The sequence below is a fragment of the Panthera uncia genome, chromosome F1, assembly GCF_023721935.1.
Source record: "Panthera uncia isolate 11264 chromosome F1, Puncia_PCG_1.0, whole genome shotgun sequence".
NCBI classification, from domain to species: Eukaryota; Metazoa; Chordata; class Mammalia; order Carnivora; family Felidae; genus Panthera; species Panthera uncia.
The window spans coordinates 12,206,212-12,227,931 of record NC_064813.1 but is presented as its reverse complement, the minus strand read 5'-3'; the positions used below and the strand labels follow the sequence as shown (position 1 = coordinate 12,227,931).

Below are 21,720 nucleotides of genomic sequence, written 5' to 3'. Positions count from 1 at the left end.
TCATTATAAAAAAAAATTCCCTGTCATAAGTTTTTAAGCCATTTGACCTTGATGTGTCTCAAGAGTGCTTCCTTATGTCAGAATATCCTGGGTTGGGAGTTGGCAAGGAAATGCTTCGTCATAGTGTGTTCTTCAGTTTCCTGGAGAATGCACTGATAGTGTTTCAAAAGTGACTTGAAAACTAAATGTTCGTAGCTTTTCATCTGATGCACCAGACAAATGTTTTTGCACCTCTCAGTTGCTCTGGCTCCGATGATTCATAAGCTAATAAGTACTGCTTGATGTGCTTGGGGATGATGTTAAGTAAAGGAGCAAGCATAAATCCCCAACTGAAGTGCATTCTTTGGGAGAGCCTACCTAGTTCATCATGAAATAGTTTGTGCAGAAAGCTTTAAACATCACATAATGGGAGAGATACTTTATTACAGAATGCATAATCAATATTAAAAAAAAAAAACTACCGTATTTCACTGGTAAACTCTTTTGAACAATTTTGAGTTTATTTACAGTATTCTTTTTCCTTTTTGAATGATATTGGTATGTATTTTAAAGTGAGTAATGTTCCAAGTTTTCCTGTCAGCTTTTCAATTTTTAACTTGATTTTCAAAGGGACTTAAACTCAAGGGAATAAACATACACATAAAATGTGTAGGTCTCATCCTACATATATGAAATTTTGCGTTTGTTAAAACAAAAATGGAATAGTCATAGCCAGCCTAGTGGTTAAACAGATTAGATAGCTACCTATAAATTATAGGCAATCCTCACTTCCCACAGTTTCTCTGCTATTTTGTAAGTTTTCCCTGTTTATCAGGAGACTGTAGGAATTCAGTGGTTAGAGAGCATCAGTTTTCAAACTTTGGTCTCAGGACTCTTTTCACTCTTAAAAATTATTAAGGACCTCCAAAGCACTTTTGTTTATTAGAGATTATATCTAGAGATATTTACTATATTCATAATTGAGGAAAAAATTAAATATTCATCTTAAAATAACAAAGTTGCTACACTTTAACATAAATATGTTATGAAAACTCTTTCCAAAACAAGACAAAAATTAGTGACAAGAGTAGCATAATTTTATATTTCTCAAATTTCTTTTTTTTTTTTTTCATTTTGCAAATTTCTTTAAAGTCAGGCTTAATAGACAACAGCTGGCTCTCCTAGCTCCCTCAACACTCTGTCGTGGTATCATATTTCGTATATGTCTTAGCCTCTTATGAGAGAATGTGAATTTTAAAAAGGAAAGTAATATATTAGTATTTTATTAATACTAATATATTATTGTTATAAAAATGTTATAAAATGGTGTGACTTTGTTATAAAAATGGTGTGACTTTGGGGATCCCCTTTAGGGATCCTCAGGCTGCACCTTGAAGACCAGTGAATTAGAGCATTCCTTTAAAGCTTTTAATTCCTGTTAAATGCATACATTCCTGATTGTAATAATACACCAGGAGTCTCAAATTAGCAGCTTAAATCCGGCTAGAAGACATGTTCGGCTTTACCAAAATATAGTCTCTTAATTTTAACTTTGGATTTCTAGGCATGATCCAAACTCACCCATTCCCCTGAGATAAACCTTACTTTCTCGTAGACGTTTCATTATATTTCTTGCCTTGCCCTTTAGACATTTTGAGTGTTCAGCCACTCACATCTTAGAATCATTTTTATCACTTTCTTTGGTGCTTTGTGAAGAAGGATGGGGAATGTATGACATGATGTAGGAGAGTGGAAAAGGAAGACCCTGAGCACAGAGGGACAACAGCATACAGTACATTCTGGATAATTAACCAGTACTAGACTTTTCATGCTGCCCAGCAGTCATACTACATTTTCTTCTTTATCTGGTCCTCCCACTCTCCTAAGTGAGAGTTTCATTCCTATACCTTCTCATAAATCCAACACCTCATGTTCATCCTAGGCTCATTACCTTGTTCTGTTCCTATTTCACTATAGGAGCAGTCAGAAAAACTTCCATTTTGTTCCTGTTGCCACACTTACCCTCCTACCTCTGTCTGTACTTGGCTTCCCTCACATTATTCTGGATGAACTTGCTCCTAATCTCATCATTGACCAACATTCCCTCTCCATCCCATTCCCTGTCACCTACTCAAGGTTCTTGCTCCAGCAGTTCTCCTCCCTTGCATTAATTTTTCCCTCTCTGGAAGATCATTCCCATCAACATATAAATATGCTATCTTAATATTCTTCTTTACTCTCACTTCACTCTTTCATCTTTCAACTACCATCCCATTTCTCTTCTTCCCATTATTGCAGAATGCCTCAAGAATTGCGGTCATTTCCTGTCTCCCAGTTTCTCTCTTTTTGCATGCATTCATATCCCTTCTTGTCTGCTCTGTGCTCTTTGCATCCCACTCCCTCTTTCTCCTCTCTTCTCTATCCAATCTCAATTCCCCCCTCCCTCACTGTTCTACACTTTTTAATCTTTTCCAGTTGGACTTTCACATACACACACCCCCACGGCATCACTGTGGTCAAGTTCCAGTGACCTCTACGTTGCCAAATCCAGTGGTCAATTCCCAGCACTCCTAGTACTCCATCAGTAGTGAACATTTGGTAGTTTCTCTCCTCTTCTTTTTTCATTGATTTTCCAGGACACAGTACTCTTCTGGTTTTTCCCCTAAGTACCCAGTCCTTCTCAGTCTCCTTTTCTGCTTCTACCTTATCTCCCCAGTCTCTAAACATTAGAACACCTTCCAGGGCTTAGTCCATAGAATTTTTCTCCATCTATACTTGCTCCCTTGGTGACTTCATCCATTCTGTTTAAATACTCTGCCTATATGGACGACTCCCCAGTATAAACAGAAAGATAGATAATTTCCACTGTTTTCAGTCTTTTCTCTCTCCATAAAATGGAAACTTTGTAATTAACCAGCCAAAACTGGGGAAGTTCTCCTTAATTTCTCTTTTTCCCTCTTACCCTTCATCCAGTCTGTCTGGGCAGTCTGCTCTGTCTTCAAAACATAGCTGCTACCACCCTGTTGCCAGCCCCATCTTCTCTTTCCTGGCTTAATACAGTAGCATCCTAACTCGTCTTTGTGCTTCTACCCTTGCCCCACATTCTCTCCTTAACACAGCACACAGAGTGATCACGTTAAAATTTGAGTTAAATCGTGTCATTTCTCTGCTCAGAAATCTTCAATGACTTCCTATCCAGAGAAGAACCAAAGTCCTAACAATGGCCTACAAGCATTTATATGTTCTCTGTCAGCTCCTTACCTCTGTAACTACATCTTCTAGTACTCTTGCTTTTGTTCTTTCTGCTGAAAACTCATTGGCCTCCGTGCTATTCCTTGAACCCAGTAATGACACGCCTACCTCATGACTTTGACACTTCCTGTTCCTTCTGCCTAGCATGTCCTTTTCTAGTTGTTTGCACAGTTCATTCCCTCATGAAAGGGCTTTGCTCTCAGATTATTCTCTTTTTCCTTTTATTTTTATTCATAGCACTTAATCACCACATGATCTATCTTTCATGTAATTATCTTGTTTATTGTCTTCACCACACACCCACTATCACCACCATTCCCATTGGGTCCCAAAGACTATAAGCTGCATGAAAATATGGATTTGTATCAGTCTCATTCACTCCTACATTTCCAGTGCCTACAAAAATGTCTAGCACATTGTAAGTTCTCAGCAAATATCTGGTAGGTGGTTGGATGGATTAATGTATGAAAGGAGCACATGAAAGGAATGACCATTAAAAGAACTGAGCTTGAGTCTCCTTCCTTCCCTTCACCCCTTATTGGTTGGGTGACATTAGGCAAGTCAATAGGTGTGAGCCTTTTGTCCTGTTTAGAAAATCCATCCCACGGGATTGTTTTGCAACTCTGATGAGAGAATTGATATCTGTTTATTTCATAACTAAAAGGCCTTATACAAACGTTAGTTTTGATAAGGTGGAAGAAAAGGAAGGGAAGGTTTGAGGGTTAATGGTCCCTAAATGAAAAAAGATGAGCACAGTAAAAAGTCTTCTTACCTCATAGTTTTGACTATTCTATGCCTGGTTATAGGGGCTTTGTTGTAAACCGTGAAATAGCACTTATATTTCACTTATAAGGTACAGATACCTTCAGTGAATTTTGTGATTCAAGGCAGGAATCTTCTAATACAGTGGTAACTCCAAGTATGGTCCACCGACCAATGCACATTCATAAACTGTTTTTTACTTGTCTGAAATGAGTAAATCCAGAAATTAAGAATCAGAGTTTAGACAATTTACAGCAACTTATGTATATAATATTATGTCTGCTGAGTATAATACATTTTTTGAACTTCTGTGTTGCATATATTTTCTTTAATTTTGTTTTCAGTATAATTTATAAAAGTGTTGGTCTCAGACACATGGGAGAAAAAATAAAAACTTGACCCTAAACCACAGGTAGTTTGAGAAGCACTATTCAAATAGATGAAAAGACAGGTTTGATCTTAGATTAGCATGCTGTTCTTTTAAAGTATTCAAAAGCCCATACATGCCCCTCTATGTTTATAGCAGCATTATTTACAATAGCTGAGATACAGAAGCAGTCCAAGTGTCCATTGATTGATGAATGGATAAAGAAGATATACACACATATACAAACACCACACACACACACACACACACACACACACACACACACACACAGTGGAATATTTTCCAACCATAAAAAAGAATGAAATCTTGCCATTTGCAACAACATGGATGGAACTAGAGACTATAATAATAATATTAAGCAAAATAATTCAGTCAGAGAAAGACAAATACCATATGATTTCACTCATATGTGGAATTTAAGAAACAAGACAAACAAGCAAAAGGAAAAAAATAAGAGACACATCAAGAAACAAACTCAACTGTAGAGATCCAACTGATGGTTATCAGAGGGAAGGGGGTGGGGGGCTGGGCAAAATAGGTGATGGGGATTAAGGAGGGCCCTTGTCCTGATGAGCACAGGGTGATGTATGGAAGTATTGAATCACTATATTGTAGACCTAAAACCGTACCTTAACTAACTGGAATTAAAATGGAAACTTTTTAAAACCACCAAAAAGCGAACAAAATAAACAAAATAAAAAAACAAGCCAAAAACCCAAATGTTGAATCCAGCATCACAAATTACCCTGTCTAGGGATACTTCTTTAGTTCATTTATGAGCAGACAGGAGAATGCTTCCTAAAAAAACTGAGGAATTCGTAGTGTCACCTAGAGATGTTGGTAGCTTTTCAATATATATATAGTAATATAGTAATAGCTAAAGATCGAACTCACACACAATAAATATTCATCATGTTCTTAGCTTGCATTAGGCACATTCACAGGTGATTTATGAATCTCTGTGCAAGTTAACTAAAAAAGTTAACTAGCCCAGACATCTTTTTCAAGTTGCCCTTTAATCACCAGAGGCATCAGGTCATTGATACGTGTATAGCACTGCATACAACTAGTGCGAAAGTTTGGTCTGTAATTTAAATCTTGATTTAAATTTCTAGCTGTATAACTTTTGACTCTTCCAAATTTGAAAGTTGTGAGCATGCTAATTTACATGACTGGTTTGTGCTGAAACTAAATTTATTGGTTATGGCAGGAAAATTAGGATTCTGAGATTCAGTAGCACATCGTCACGCCTGTTTCACAGTTCCACATGAATCATTTCAAAAAGGACCCAAATTTCAGTCACAGCATTGCTGGACCATATTGTCTTCACTGCAAGATAAATTAGGGTTTCCAAGGTGTTCTAAATGGATATAAATGTTTCTGCATTCTGTGAGTAGACCCAGAATGGTTTTGAGAGTAGGAATGGCACCTGATTCATCTTGGTCTAGATTACATTAGGTAATCTGGGTTTCAGGGCATTTTCCAAGGCTGTAGAAAGATTTTATCAGCGTGTAGCAAGTCAGACCAGGTCAAGAGTTAAGTGATAAATGTTTAATTTCTTCCGGTTGAGACAAGTCTGATTTCCCTTATTGTGGGAGATCACCAGAGCAGAGACTGTTGGACTCTAAACTTTGATCACTTAAAAATTAAGGGTTATTTCTTTTGACCATTCTGTCATATGTCCTTAAAAGAAAATTGAAACAGTTAGGTTCTGAACACCTTTGAAAGTCCCCCATAATATTATTTTTCATTATAATTAATGGCTTCATTTTTATTTTATCAAAAGGATCCTAAAATTAAGAAATAAAGCACGTCTTTATTTTGTGGAGAGAGTAATATGTAGTACACGACATTTTTTTGGCCTGTTTATTAAAAATTGGTGGGAAATTGTCAGAATAATGTTTTCTAATTAGGAGGTGTTTTCCAGTTTTTAAAAACTAGGTTGCCTTTATGATGGTTTAAGAAACTTAAAGTAGACTTTTTAAAATAACTTCATTTGGCCTGTTTATTACAAAACTGTTATGGAATTTCACACATCTGTTTCAGTATGCAGCTCCTCATAGACTACTGCACTGTTTCTCAATTTTAATAGGCCTCATTTATCCTATAAATAAACCTACATTTTCTTACCTGATCAAGTGAGCAAACAATAGGGGTCAGATGTGGCAAACACTTTAACAAAAAGCACATGTTTAGCCGTCAGGGTGAGGTAGAGTCATATCAAGATTGCTTGAAGTTATTAATGGCAGTAAAATTTATGCTTCCTCCTGTTTTCCCAATTAAATCAAGAAGCCTTTTTTCTTAGGATTCTTCTATCACCAGCTGGTTCCAATACTCTGTGTGTGAATATTGCCTGGGGTGTCTCCATTTCTACAAGGTAAAAGCTGACTGAAGCACATTAAGTCAATGGTGTGGACCTGTAGGCTAGAAAGCAGTCATTGTTAAGGGCTTTATTTTGGTCCCTATCGTTGGTACCACAAGAGTGCACATTTTGTAGGGTGTATTATAAGTTGTTATAGTATGCTTTAGACATAATAAAAGGCCACTATAGACCAGGTAATAAAATAATTAGAATATGTTGCAAATATTTGAAAAAGGAACTATATGGCAGAATGTGCGGTTGTACGTAAAATGAATGAAAATGCATCAAAAGTATTTGATTTTAGAGTACTTAGTGAATATCTCTTAATGTGACTGAGCTGTTGAGCTTACTGGTAGCTTTACAATTTCAGTTTTTTATAGTTTTTATATCAAGTCATTGGACACAAAAATCATTTATCCATGAAACCCTGTATCACAAGACTATTGTTACACTTGTTTTCATACTGATCATTGTAACCTACATTCTGTAATTTTCCCCCTTCAGCTCATGATTAAAAGCTCTTGGTTTTTATCTATTCATCTCAAATCTTTATACTGTGAACAAATCTATTCTAAAAAGGAGACTGTCCAGTATAGTTGTAGTCTTAAAAATGATCTCCTCAAATTCAAGTTTAAACTAAGGCTGTCTGATCATACTGAGCATATATATCTTATCTTCTCCTGGGGCCTTTGTGACTTCAAAGGGAGTTTTCTACTTTGAATGAAGACATGGAGTGCAAAAGAGAATGAGAATCTGGCTAATAATGTGGCCCATAACTTGTGTTCTCACTCTGTTTTTACAAAGTGTTGGGCTGGGTCTACTGCAGAAGCGGAAATTTGGCTTTGAGTTCTGGTGTTCAAACTCATATTTCTGCTTGACTGAACTGTGAATGGAAAATCCCAAGTGTCTTACAAAATTAGTAACTAACTGGTGTTTTTACTAATCACTTCGGAGATGAAAAACTGAAGACATTTTAAAATTCAAAACCCATCAGCATGCGTTTGCCCTTTAATTGGCAGAAAATCGATCATGAGAGCAGTCCAGAGAACGTTTTTTTTTTCCTCCTTCAGCTGCTCCAGCTGAACTACAGCTGCAGATTTTTTAAAAAAGAAAAAAAAAAGTCTTGAATGTACTTTATAAGTGCAGTAATTCCCACAAATCAGTTACTGGAGTTAATGACCAGTTTGTTAAGGCATTAACTGCCCTCAGCTGGGAATGACCAATTTGGGGGGAATGGCTGCACAACTGCTAAGATAATTCACTAACACTTTCAAATAATGATCCAGCTAATTAACGGTGAATTCCTGTGGAAATCCTATCGAAGTACTTATGACCTCTGCGTTTAATAGCCAGTGAGTTCATCATGATTCATGTTTATTACCGTAAATACCAAAGGAATCATAATGACTAGGCCATTTTTTTTCCACCCTGGCCTTATTACTTGAACAGATTTGACTAATCCACCTCTAGTCATTAAGGACCTAGTTCTCAAAAATATTCAGTCTTTTCACTGCTCTGCTCAAAATTCACAGGGCCTTTGGTGCTATGCCAGCATACGGACTATTGGCAGCCTGTTTTTACTTGGGAATAATTGATGTCTGTAAGTCTTAAAGGAGCCCTTTTGAAATGCCTGCCATTTGTAGGATGTAGAGGAATCATAGCTGGTTAGCTGCAGTTTATGGTTCTTAGTCATGAATTCTTATGGGAAAATCATACCCCCAAACCCCAAATTCATTTAGGATATACAAGATTTTTTTTTGAGGTTTATTTTTTAAAAACTCAGATATCCTTTCTTCCAATCAAAGAAGATGATTAGCTTATAATGAAGGATAAGCTCTTAATTTTACTTGGACTATTTAATCTCTCTTAATGACTGTTTATGGCTATGTGATCTGCAAATTAGCCTTTAAGTAATAATAAATGTTGACTGCCAGAAAGCCATTACTTTTTGTGTGCAGCTGTGTTTGAGGAGATGAATTTAGGTTATTTCCAGACATCTTCCCACTCTGGGTATGCACTTTTGTCCTAAAATATGTTGTCCTTTTTTTACAGCTGTCAGAATATCTGCTAGATGCCATAAAGTTATAGGCTGTATTTTCATCAAGCAACTAATCATTTATATAATAATTAATGCTTCAGTGAATAAAATAATTACGGTTATATACTGCAATATACTGCAATCTTCATTCATATGTTGCAGTTCTTTAGTGGAGAAAGGAAATATGTGATTTGCAGCAATAAGATGTAAATTAGATTCGTCAAGGTAACATGGGTTAGAAGATCATGTATAGGATATTTACATCTTTTTTCTGAGTTAAAGGGCAAATGTCAGTTTCTGTATTTGTAAATTCCCTAAAAAAATACCAAAAAAAGAAAGAAAATCAATTTTTTTAAAAGTTTTTAATGTTTATTTGTTTTTGAGAGAGACAACAAACGAGCATGGGTGGGGGAGGGGAAGAGAGAGAGGAAAACACAGAACCCAAAGCAGGCGCCAGGCTCTGAGCTGTCAGCATCCAGAGCCTAACGCAGGGCTTGGGACTCATGGACCCGAGATCATGACCTGAGTCAAAGTCAGATGCTTAACTGACTGAGCCACCCAGGCGCCCCAGAAAATCAATTTTTTTTAATGTTTGTTTATTTTTGAGAAAGAGAGTCCATGAGCATGTGAGTGGGGGAGGGGCAGAGAGAGAGGAAGAGAATCCAAAGGGGGCTCTGACGGCTGACAGCGCAGAGCCCAATGTGGGGCTCGAACCCATGAACCGTGAGACCATGACCTGAGCCAAAGTTGGACACTTAACCAGCTGAGCCACCCAGGTGCCCTGAAAATCAAATTTATAGGTATTTGTAAATCACGTGATTGGGTTCCAGGGAACATTTACCCAGACAAAACCAGAAGACATATCAGCAACTTTTGTTATATTGACCTGTGAGTACAATATTGTAGTCCCTTAGATCTGACATCACCTCCTTTCCCCCTTTTCTCAAGGAGAAAGAATACCTCTGGTGTAATGCCTGTCATATTTCAGTTTCTTTTGTTCAGTTGTGCTCGGCCTAAACAAGGGGGGAAGCATGGGACATGCCACTTGAAGGTAAATAAGTACTGTAGCTAATCGTGAGCTTTGTCTGCAGTGTTCTCAGACTTCTGCCTGAGTCCTTTCATCTTCTTGGTGGCCGATCACCTGTATAGTTTCCTACTCCAAGACTGAGTTCAAGTTCTGTTGCAGATGCAGAAGCATGAAAGAGGGGTGAGAGATTCACAGTGTGTTTGTGGTAGTGGTGGAGGACGAATGTGTACTGAATCTGTATTTTGATTATGTTCTTTTCTCAAGTTGCACTCTTATTAAGGAATTTATAACCCTGTAAGAATGAGAGAATGATGAAGGGCTCCTATCAGATAGGGGTCACTTAGTGGAGCCTTGTAGTAAGGTAACTCTCTTCAGCCCATACTTTGGGAATAGTAAAGCTTTACGGGAAAGTGACTGAATAGGAGGACAAGTGGCTTAGCTGCAGGCTCAGAATATACCTCTGGACCCTGCCTAGCTCATCTTGGAGAAATCTCCGCTGCTTCTCAAGCCTGCTTTATTTCTGACTATGATCCGATCTTGAGAAGAGAAAACCCCACCGTGTGTGTTAGGGGCACACGATAGTACTGTTCTGTTGGTAAAACAGAAAAAAACGTTCCTGTTCACATAATAATTATAGTAAGAAATGATATGTATTGAATTGGTTTATTACTGTGTCAGACTCAGTACTACTAATTCCTTTACCAGAATTCTCTTAACTAATCCTTACGTAACAACCCTTTGAGTTAGGTACAGTTGTTATATCGATTCTGCTGATGAAGAAATTGAAGCACGGAGAGTTTAAATAGCACTCACAGGCTCTATCTCAGGTGCAGGAGTCACAGATCGAACCCAGCCTGTCAGAGCCCGAGCTCTGAACCACAGTGTTATGCTACCAGGGCCACTCATCTTTTAAGCTTCTGTAGCACCTTGTGTTTTTTCATAAACTCAAACACTGCCTGATGGTAGCTCTGGTCCAGTTTAGTGAAAGTGAGCTTCAGAACTGCCGAAGATCTAGTCCCCCACACTGCTGGGGGGATAATTCCTTTTGTCCCTGTCAGGAACTTCTTTGGCCCTTCAGAACCTACTGTATCTGGGCACAGGTCTTCCAGTAAACAACTGGTTGTCGTTGTGCATTTCATCTTCTCTTCCCCTCTTCGGCCACCTTCCCACTGTCTTCTCTAAGACTCCCGGGTCTCATAGAGTCCCTTCTAATTTCATCTCCTTCCTGTACTATGCTACTGAGGGATAATGATAGTAACAGGAAGCCCACAAGCAGGCTTTGTAGTCCCATCTAGATTTGAGTCTCAGATTCATGGTGGTGTCTCCTTTGGAAGGATTCATAACCTTAATGAATATCATCGCCTCATCTCCAAATCAAAGATAGGACCTACCTCCTCACAGGGTGAACGAGAAAACATATGCCTAACATACAGTAGGAACAGTATCACTGTTGGCTTAACCCTTTCTCTTTCCCCTTTTCTCAAACAACTACAGCTCTAAAAAGATTGGCTGTCTGCCAGGCTTTCAGGACAGCACTGCTTCCCTGGAGATTCCACCGCAGGCCTTCAGTTTTCAGCATGCATTGGGGCATGGTTGGCATTTTAGGTACATATTATGGGGGGGAAAAGATGATGGGAACTGGGGACACGTTCAGAGGTGTTTTGTTGTTTTTTTCTTAATAGTGGGTCACGATAGAGAAGAATTAGGAAGGCATTAGAGAGCTGCAAGGAGTTTTCACCTTGAGCACGAGTGTGGAGAGAGGAGAAGAGAGAGCACACAAGAGCAGACGCAGGACTGGCTGAAGAATGAATCTTTCTGTTTCTTGAAACTAGATATTTAGTTTTGTTGTGAAAAAAAATAAGTTATTGTCATATCTGAGATCTGTTTCTTACATATGTGATTCATCTGCTTTTCAGAAATTATTATAATTTTAGGACTCTGCTCCAGGCTTCCTATTCTATCACGTATCCTATATCTTTGATTTATCCTTAGGATATATTGCCATTATATAAATTGTATTATCAGTGTGTATTATCATTAGCTCTAAAGGAGCTTCCTTGTTACCTATCTTATCGAGTACAGATCTCTTAAAAGTGAATCTTTTCTCTCATCTTATATGAATGATGTACCACCTTAGAACAGTTCTTAGAATTCTTTTCATTGACACCATCAATAGACTCTCCTCAAGCATGGACCGTTTTATTCCTGTTTCCACATCGAATTCTAATTTGTTTGGTGATGTACTTTGATCTTGAAGAATCTTTTTATTGGTTATTGATTCTTTGTTTCTTTTACCATTTACCAAGTTGTGTGCTTTGGAATCCTACTTTTCAGTGAACCCACTACATAGAGAAAATATCTTCAAATAATATTTTGTTAAAAAAATATTTTGTAAAAGTTAAGTAGGATTAGAACATACCCACAGCTGAACAACATATAGAAAGAAACTGGAATAGCAGGGAAAAAGAGATTTGCCTTCAGAATATGAAAGTTTGTTGGGGTGCCTGCGTGGCTCTGTCGGTTAAGCGTCTGACTTCGGCTCAGGTCATGATCTTGTGGCTCCTGAGTTCGAGTCCCTCATCGGGCTCTGTGCTGACAGCTCAGAGCCTGGAGCCTGCTTCAGATTCTGTGTCTCCCTCTCTTTCTGCCCCAGCCCACTCACACTCTGTCTCTCTCTCTCAAAAATAAACATTAAAAAATTAAAATTAAAAAAATATGAAAGTTTGCTGAAGGACCCTACTTGAAAAGATTTAAAAATAACTCAATACCTAGAAAAAAAAGCTAAATACCGTGAAGTATAATCTGACCAAACCATAAGGATACCCTCCTCCTTGGAGAATAAAGTTGGAATTTTTCACTTAAAAAAAAAATTTTTTTTAATGTTTATTTTTAAGAGAGAGAGAGGGAGAGAGAGAGAAAGAGAGGCGGGCAGAGAGAGAGAGAAGGGGAGAGACAGAATCCAAAGCAGGCTCCAGGCCCTGAGCTGGGGTTCAAACTCACAAACCATGAGCTGAAGTCAGACGCTTAACCAACTAAGCCACCCAGGCGCCCCAGATTTCTTCTCTTTTAACCTATGTGTTAGAAAACCTGTACAGGGACACCTGAGTCGCTCAGATGTTTAAGAATATGACTCGATTTCGGCTCAGGTCATGATCTCACAATTGGTGAGATTGAGCCCCACCTCAGGTTCTATGCTGACAATGTGGAACCTGCTTGGGATTCTCTCTTTCCCTCTCTCTCTCTGCCCCTTTCCTACTGTCATGCGTGTGGGTGCACACTCTCTCAAAATAAACAAACATTAAAAAAAAAAAAAAACTTGTACAAAGATTTGTTTGCCTATGACAGGTGTGTTTTATACTAGAATAAGTGTAAATGCATGCCTTCAACAGTGGGAAAATATGCTTTAGTAGTATCTGTGAATCTTTTCTATTTCTATATTTCTGTATTTTCTATTTCTATAGATTTCTATATTTCTATAGATTTCTATATTTTCTATTTCTATATTTGCTTTGATCCCAAGAACAAAATGTTGGAATTGGTGGTATACCCAATTTGTCTATACTTTTCTCATTTTGGAGTAATTTCACAATTTCTGCCTCACATCTTCCAAGTAGAATTCTTACCCCTAAATACTTAGTGTATATATTTTCTACAGCTAACTTGTGTTTCTGAATTTACTAGTCTTCATCTTCAGATTAAGTGTACTTTCTCCTCTGTTCTTATATCTCACCTTTTCATCTAAGCCTAGGGTCATTATCCTTAGAGCTTATCTTTTGAATTCAGCGTCTGTCTTCTCCACAGATTGTGTAGTGACATTTTTCAAATAGTAGAAAGGACCTGAAATTTACCCAAAATGATTTCTCCTGCACTCTTTATTCTGCAGATTTTCTATAAACTATAATGCTGTAGAGAAACAGACATAAAACATGAGATAAAATAAGTGTTACTTCACATATAAAATGTAGTTTCTGCATGTGTTGTGTTCCAAGTGGTTGAGTTAGTGAATTCACAGATTTTTAGTTAAAATGAAAATGTATACTAGTATGTATTCATCAGATAAGGAATGGATTTTTTTTTTTTTGTTTTATCCCAGGGAGTCATTTTTATGCTGATATTGAAAGCCGAAGGAAACAGGCTTTAGCCAAACTATTTTGAAAGATGCAGAAATCCAGCTTTTAAAAAAGTGTTTCAAAAATGTGTTTTATTCTGTCATATGTCTGTCAGTATAGATCAGTCTTTCATACCCAGTATTAGAAGGCCATTTCATCTTATCAATTACAAAAGTATTTGAGTGTTATTGTAACATAACCTGGTGAAGATTTTAGAATCAGAGTTTAAATCCCTGCTCATTTACCAGGCCGTGTAGCAAATATATATTTTTCTCTAAGCATTAAGTTCCTCATCTGAAGCATAGGGATAATATTTACTTGACAGATTATTGTTTTGAAGATTCATTTTGTTCTCTCTCTCTCTCTCTATATATTTTTTTTTTAATGTTTGTTTATTTTATTTTGAGAGAGAGCACAAACAGAGGAGGGGCAGAGGGAGAGGGAGAAAGAGAATCCCAAGCAGGCTCTGTGTTGTCAGCACAGAACCCAACAAAGGGCTCAAACTCATGAACTATAGGATCATGACCTGAGCTGAAGTTAGGAGTCAGATGCCTAAGTGACTGAGCCACTCAGGTGTCCCACCACGTGATATATTTGTATGTAACATATAAGCTCAAGGAAAACAGAGTTAGAGCTAGTCGCTATATTTTTATATTTACTTGTAAAAGATCTCCTATAACTTTTAAAATATTTGCCTCAAATCTGAAGCTCTTGTAGAATTTAGTAATTTCTGTCTTTGAATAAATGTGTTTATTTCTTCTGTTTTAGCCTCTGATTTTTTTTTATTTTTTTTAATATTTTATTTTTAACTAATCTCTACACCCACCATGGAGTTCAGGATCAAGAATCACATGCTACACCAACTGAGCGAGCCAGGCATCCTTAAAAATGATTTTTAATATTTATATAATGTTAAATAATTATAACATGCAAAGCATAATAATTGCATAATGTTTAGATAATATTACCTAAGCATATCACCATTTATTTTATGATTTTCTAAATGTTGGTTATCTAGATTATTTTCAGATTTTCAGTTATAAATAATAACCCATACCCCTGAAATCACTGTTGCACTATAAGCTAACTAACTTGGATATAATTAAATAAATTAAAATATTAAAAAAAATAATAACCCAGTGGACATGCTAGTCCATTTATTTATTTATTATTATTTATTCATTCATTCATTCATTCATTCATTTAATTTCCATCCAAATTAGTTAGCATATAGTGCAACAATGATTTCAGGAGTAGATTCCTTAACACCACAACCTCTGGTTTTTTAATGTAACACTGCTCCTTGTTTCCCAGCTTTATTGAGATCTAAATGACATATAACATGATATAAGTTTAATGTATGTGTTGTAATGATTTGATATATGTATATATTGAAAAATAATTACCACAGTAAGGTTAGTTAACACATCTGTCACCTCACACAGTTAACTGTGTGGGTGTGTTGGGGGTGTGTGGATGGGTGTGGGTGTGTGGTTAGAACTTTCAAGGTTTACTGTCAGTAACTTTCAAATATATACAATACAGGATTGTTAACTATAATCACTATGCTGTTTAAATATTAAAATCCGTCAGTGATATTTAATAAGAAACTACCATGTGTTCTAAGCCTTGTGAGAATACCAAAGTTCACATGGTCTAAGAATTTCTAACCATCTGGAAAGATATGCCTAATATATCAAAAAATTCAATAAGAATCTAAAACAGAATTTTAAAAAACCCTACATATTTTAGTAATTTTGTGGTATGGTAGACACAAGGATAAAGGTGCTAAGTTTATCCTCCATGTTTAAACTTTTAAAATCTTCATATATTATTTATCAATTAAATCCACTTACCTACTTGATTCTTTTAAATTCCAAATATCTTCAAGTATTTCTCATCGCCTAGAATTTTCAAAAAGGATATTGTTTCTTGATAAAACTTTTTAAACAAGTTTTCTAATTCTAGTTCTGTCACTGACTTAGAGATCATAAATAGGACCTTAAAATATGACCTATCTGAAAGCAAGAAGGACTGCATGATACATAGAATCCCATTTTATTGTTCAATCTATGATATATCATTTGTTTCTCTTTCTCAGTTTTGAGGTGTATTAGGCCTCAGTACTGAGGCGGTCCTTAGTCTATTTGTAGGCCTTAGCGTTTTATAGTCATGTATTTTTTTAATGTTACAAATACTACTGTACTTCTTTTATCATTTAGATTATTTTTCCAGTTTCTGACTCATAAGAATTACATATACTTTCTGTTCGCGATTTTTCTTATATCATCACTGTTAGGAGCTGTGTTAATCACATATTTTCATGGAACATCAGGGTGAGGATGCCAGTGATCCAATCTGGTTCACAGTAGGCTACTGAAAACAATAAATTCTTTGGTTTGTGGTTAATTTTCTTTTTGCAAAATGCACGTTGTCTCTTGGAAATTAATGATATTTCACAGACAGTATATTCTAGACTCTAAAATTGAAATAGGCAGGTCAAAATATTTTCTAAATTAGAGGTGTATAAGCATTTGATTCAGGAGGTTAAAAGTCTTAATGTATTAATTTGAGTGTGTTATACCAAAAAAATTAATTCTATCCATGATTTAATCATGTCCATGATTTCTTATTCCCAGGTAATGAAAACTACAAACAAATAGCAATGTGTGTTCTTTACCACATTAGCATGGATGATCGCTTTAAATCAATGTTTGCATACACTGACTGTATACCACAGGTAAGTGGTTTAAGTGTTTTTTAAAAGCATTAAAAAAAATAGGTATTTTCCATTTTCTTCTCTTGATTTTCCAGATACATTTTTCCCTAAAAAAAATTCCCTCTTAAAAATAACATGAGTTTGTGATAGAAAATTGGAAAATAGGGAGCAGTATAAAAATGAAAATAACTTTGTTATCCCAAACTCAGAGATAACCATTTAACATTTTGGTATATTTCCTTCTACAGAGTTAAAAAATAACATATTGAGATTATATACAGTATGTAATTATATATTACTTTATTTACTTACTAGATCACAATGTATTCTCCCATGTCATTGAACAGTCTTCAAAAATTATTTCTCATAGTTATATGATATTCTGTTGCTTAAATGTATCATTATTTAATTATTGTTAAATTGTGTGTTTTTTCCAGTTTATCACATAAAAACAGATGTAAGTAAACTTAGGTAAACAGATGAAATAAGGTGGAATAAATATCATGGTATATAAATGCTTATCCACATCCCTGTGTTTTTCTTTAGTTTAAGTTCCTAAAAGTAGAATTACTAAGTCAAAAGGTACAAACGCTTGTGTATTTGACATATTTTCTTCTAAGAAGGCATGTTTGTATTTCCAACTAGCTTGTCACTTTTTTCCTTTTTTTAAATTTTATTTTAATTCCAGTATAGTTAATATAAAGTGTTTTATTGGTTTCAGATACACAGTAGTAATTCAGTATTTCCATATACACCCAGTGCTCATCACAAGTGCACTCCTTAATCCCTATCACCTATTTCACCCATCCACCCACCCACCTTCCCTCTAGTAACCATCAGTTCTCTATAATTAAGAGTCTCTCTGTCTCTTTTGTTTTTCCTTTGCACATTTGTTTTGTTTCTTAAATTTCACATATGAGTGAAATCATATAATATTTGTTTTTCTCTGACTGCTCTTAGCATTATACTCTCTGGCTCTATCCATGTTGTTGCAAATGGCAAGATTTCATTCTTTTTTATGGCTGAGTAATTTGTGTGTGTGTGTGTGTGTGTGTGTGTGTGTGTGTGTATAGAAAAAAATTACAAATTATTTATTCATGTCCTTTGCCAATTTTTCCACTGGCACGTTAATATTTTTAGTATTAATAAATGAGATCCAAATATGAAATAACTATTTTAATTCTTTGTCATATTGCTAGTATTTCCTAACTTTGCCTGTTCATTTGGTTTATGTTCAGTGATTTTAAATGATTTATCAAAATTCTTTTATCTTTAAGAAAGATTTTGCTATGACTCGGTTGCTTGATATATTTCATATGTTAGGCCTTTTTATCTTGAAGTAGTTCAGTGATTTTTTTTTTTTTTTACATGGACTATGTTATAAGGATAGAGATTCTATACATATTATACATATTTTGCTCTTAGGGAATATACATTCACAGAATCACTATTTTGCCATCAATCTTTATTAAACTGAGCTCCACTAATTTGAATATCTGATGATTGAACACTGGTTGGGCCAGTTTTAAATATTACATTATTTTTTATAAAATGGTTTCCTAAGATAGAAAAAGCAAACTTGCAGGGTGTATGGCAAACAATAAAAATAACACTTTAAAAAACACTTTAGGTGGCTCAGTCAGTTAAGCTTTCGACTTCGGCTCAGGTCATGATCTCACAGTTTGTGAGTTTGAGCCCCGCATTGGGCTCTGTGCTGACAGCTCAGACCCCAGAGCCTGCTTCAGATTCTGTCTCTCTCTCTCTCTCTCTCTCTCTCTCTCTCTCTCTCTCTCCCCCTCCCTCCCTCCCCCTTCCCTACTCATGTTCTCTCTCTCTCTCTCAAAAATAAAGATTAAATCTATGTACAAAACAAAAAAACAAAAACCCAACACTTTAGAAGAGTATGAATAGTAAGTCACACTTAGAAAAGTATTTCCTCTTAAGACTCCTGCTAGGCAATTCCTCATTAAGCTAATATAAGTTATTAAATGTATGTTACTTGAGAATTAGTTAATGTATAGTAAAAAAAAATCAGCCATAATTTCTCTTTTTATTCTTACTGACAATCTTTTCATTCATCCAAAATTAGTGAGATAGTTCTAAATTTGAATTTGCTCTTCCAGAATTTTAACACTTTATCTACATGCAATTAAAAAACTGATAAACTCTTAAGGGTAATTTCTTAGCCTTTTATATCAAGTGGATAAACTAATTATGTTTATAGGAAATAGACATTCTTCAAAGAATATAGAGCATATCTTATCTAACAAGGCAAGGCTTCTTATAGAGATAACATATGTCAGAAGTGTAGCCAGTGCAAAGTGTAATCAAATTCTTTGTCAAACAAGTTTTCAATAAAAGAGTAGCCATGTCAAAGGGAGATTACAGGTGATTTACTACAGTCTCACTCCATATGTTCCAAGGGTTTCTGCTTTGCGGTTTCAAAGGGTGTTCCTTTTCCAATCCCATTCAGTGTCAGAACTTCATTGACTACAGGATATGAATTGGAAAGCAGCCAAAGAAGAATAGTATTCTTGCCTAGATTGACTGTTTTTATCCAGATTAGACTTAAAGAAAAAAACATTAAATAAAAAAGAAATAAATGTAAAATAAAAAGGGATAGAAAACTTACTCTTGGTGAGTCTTCAAATTGGAGTTATCCTCTTTTAGAATATATAATCTCAACCATAAGACATAAAACTTTATTTTAAATAAAGAATTGGAAGTAAGAGCCTCTTTAGGTCGTTTCTGAAAAATATTATCACTGCACTTGAAAACTTTGTATGTAGAAAATTCTCCCATACCTTTTCAAGAACAATATTCATGCATGTTTTCTTGACTAATGATTTTTAACTCAAACGTTTCTGCAGTGGGGTTTTCAGAACATTTCATAACATTTATGAACTATATTTCATAAACAAAACCTTCCAAAACCTATTTAGTAGTCAATATTTTTTATTTTTTTAATAAAATTCAACCCTTATAGGAACGGTGAGGTGATGTTACCAAATTACATCATAAACATCCTGAAGCTTTTTAGTATGAAGCCATATTTTGAGAAACCAAATGGCACTCTCACATATATTTGGTCCTAACATGCTATCCAGCCTATGACTTATACTTATAAGGCTCAATTTTGAAATAGTTATGGAAAAGTTGACATGGCTTGATTCCCACCCAGTGTGACATGCATTATTGAATAACACAATTGTGGAAAGCAAGTCTGGGATTAAATTGCAATTTCCAAGCTTCCTTCCTAAGTTAAAAAGATACTCCTTTCAGAGGTAGAGGCTGCTCAGAGTAATGTTTTTAAATATAGCAAAGCTTTAAACTACTGGCTGGGGCGCCTGGCTGGCTCAATGGGTAGGGTGTGTGATTCTTGATCTCTGGGTTGTGAGTTTGAGCCCCATGGTGGATGTGGAGATTACTTAAAAATAAAATCCTTAAAACAAAACAAAACAAAACAAAAGAAAAAAACTTTGTGACAGCAGCTGATTGTACTTATTAAATAAAGCTATATCTAATGTTTGGATCTTAGAATTAATGTAATACTTGGTTAACTTTGAAATCATGCACATTAATATTTGTTTAGTAAAGACTGTCAAGGAGCACCTGGGTGGCCCAGTCAGTTGAGCATCTGACTCTTGATTCTGGCTCAGGTTATGATTCCAGGGTCATGGGATCGAGCCCTGTGTCGGGCCCTGTGCTGAGCGTGGAGCCTGCTTGAGATTCATTCTCTCTGTGTGTGTGTGTGTGTGTGTGTGTGTGTGTGTGTGTGTGTGTCTCTCTCTCTCTCTCTTTCTCTGTGTGTGTGTGTGTGTGTGTGTGTGTCTCTCTCTCTCTTTCTCTCACTCTTTCTCTCTCTCTCCCTCCCTCCTTCTCCCTTTCCCCCTCTGCCCCTCTCCCCTGCTCTCTCTTAAAAAAAAAAAAAAGAAGAATGTCAAGCATTATAAATGAAAAGCCTAAAATAACTTTGAAAGAAGGAAAGCAGTGGTTCATTAGTCACCCATATTCATTTTAATGACAAAAAAAAGGTGGAATATGGTCTTGTTCTTTAATTACATTAGATATTTATGTAAAGGAGCTTTATAAACCATAAAAGACTATACAAAAATACGGTACTCTTAGTAAAATATCAAATCATTCACATTATTTTGGATCCATTCACTGTCCATTTTAAATACTGCCTTATATGCATTTTATAAGATAAACCTGTAATTAGACTTTTTGTAAATTATTTAATACTCAGAGTAGGTGCTTATATGTTCAATATGCCTCATAATCTCTCCCAGTATTATATTGCTTTTCTTCTTTTGTACTTTAGTGCCTCTAATTACCCAATATATTGTAATTTTTTTCCCTATTATGTCACCATTCTGCAAAATTTGGGGTCCAGGGCTAGTCTGGCTAATAGATGATCTTAATGGTCTCAGTGGGTGAATTGTTTCAGGTAAGCATTCTTGGGGATAACCAGGAGTTAATAGTTGTATTCTAATAATAGTTAAAAGTACACATTAACAGTTCATTGTTATTTAGACCTCTAAGATGCATGTTTTGTTTAAATAGGTGTAAATGCCATCCAGATGCTTATAAAAGTATTTATTGGTATTAGAATGGCCAATCAAAGTGCATGTTTAGGTAATGATGTCATGGCGTTATTTAATATTTTACCCTGGAACAGTGTGTAAGAATCTTCATAGCGATCCACATGTTTTCTACCACAGTTGTCCTATTTGGCCGCTCTTTGATCTACATGCTTCTTTTTAGCTGAATGCTGGTAAACGTCCTTTCTGACAGCCCCCTTTGCTCCTGCCTGCCATTATCTGCTGAAGTTCAGAAACCAGAGCATCACTTCAAACAGCACAGTTAGGGAGTAGCCAGTCAGAAGAGATTCCTGAGGCATGCAAAGTTCTGCCATAATCATTCAAAGATGTTTGGGTGGGGGGATGGGGGTAGTAGAGGTGTATGTGAATTCAGAGAGCTGTGGGGGTTGGCCTCTGGTCACTGGTAAATAAGTGAAGTCAGGTGCCAGAGAGTCTAGACACAGTGATTTCAGTCTTGAGTCTTTGGTATCTGATACGCAA

At 35.9% G+C, this 21,720-nt stretch overlaps 1 protein-coding gene across 4 annotated transcripts in view; it reads left to right on the top strand.

The window, feature by feature from the left end:
- KIFAP3 (kinesin associated protein 3) overlaps positions 1-21,720 on the top strand; it is a 353,458-nt gene that overhangs the window by 266,330 nt on the left and 65,408 nt on the right. For all 4 annotated transcript variants that reach the window (XM_049633903.1, XM_049633900.1, XM_049633902.1 and 1 more), the window contains one exon: positions 16,557-16,657. In XM_049633903.1, coding sequence (XP_049489860.1) covers positions 16,557-16,657 — 101 coding nt within the window. The remainder of the gene's footprint in view (positions 1-16,556; positions 16,658-21,720) is intronic.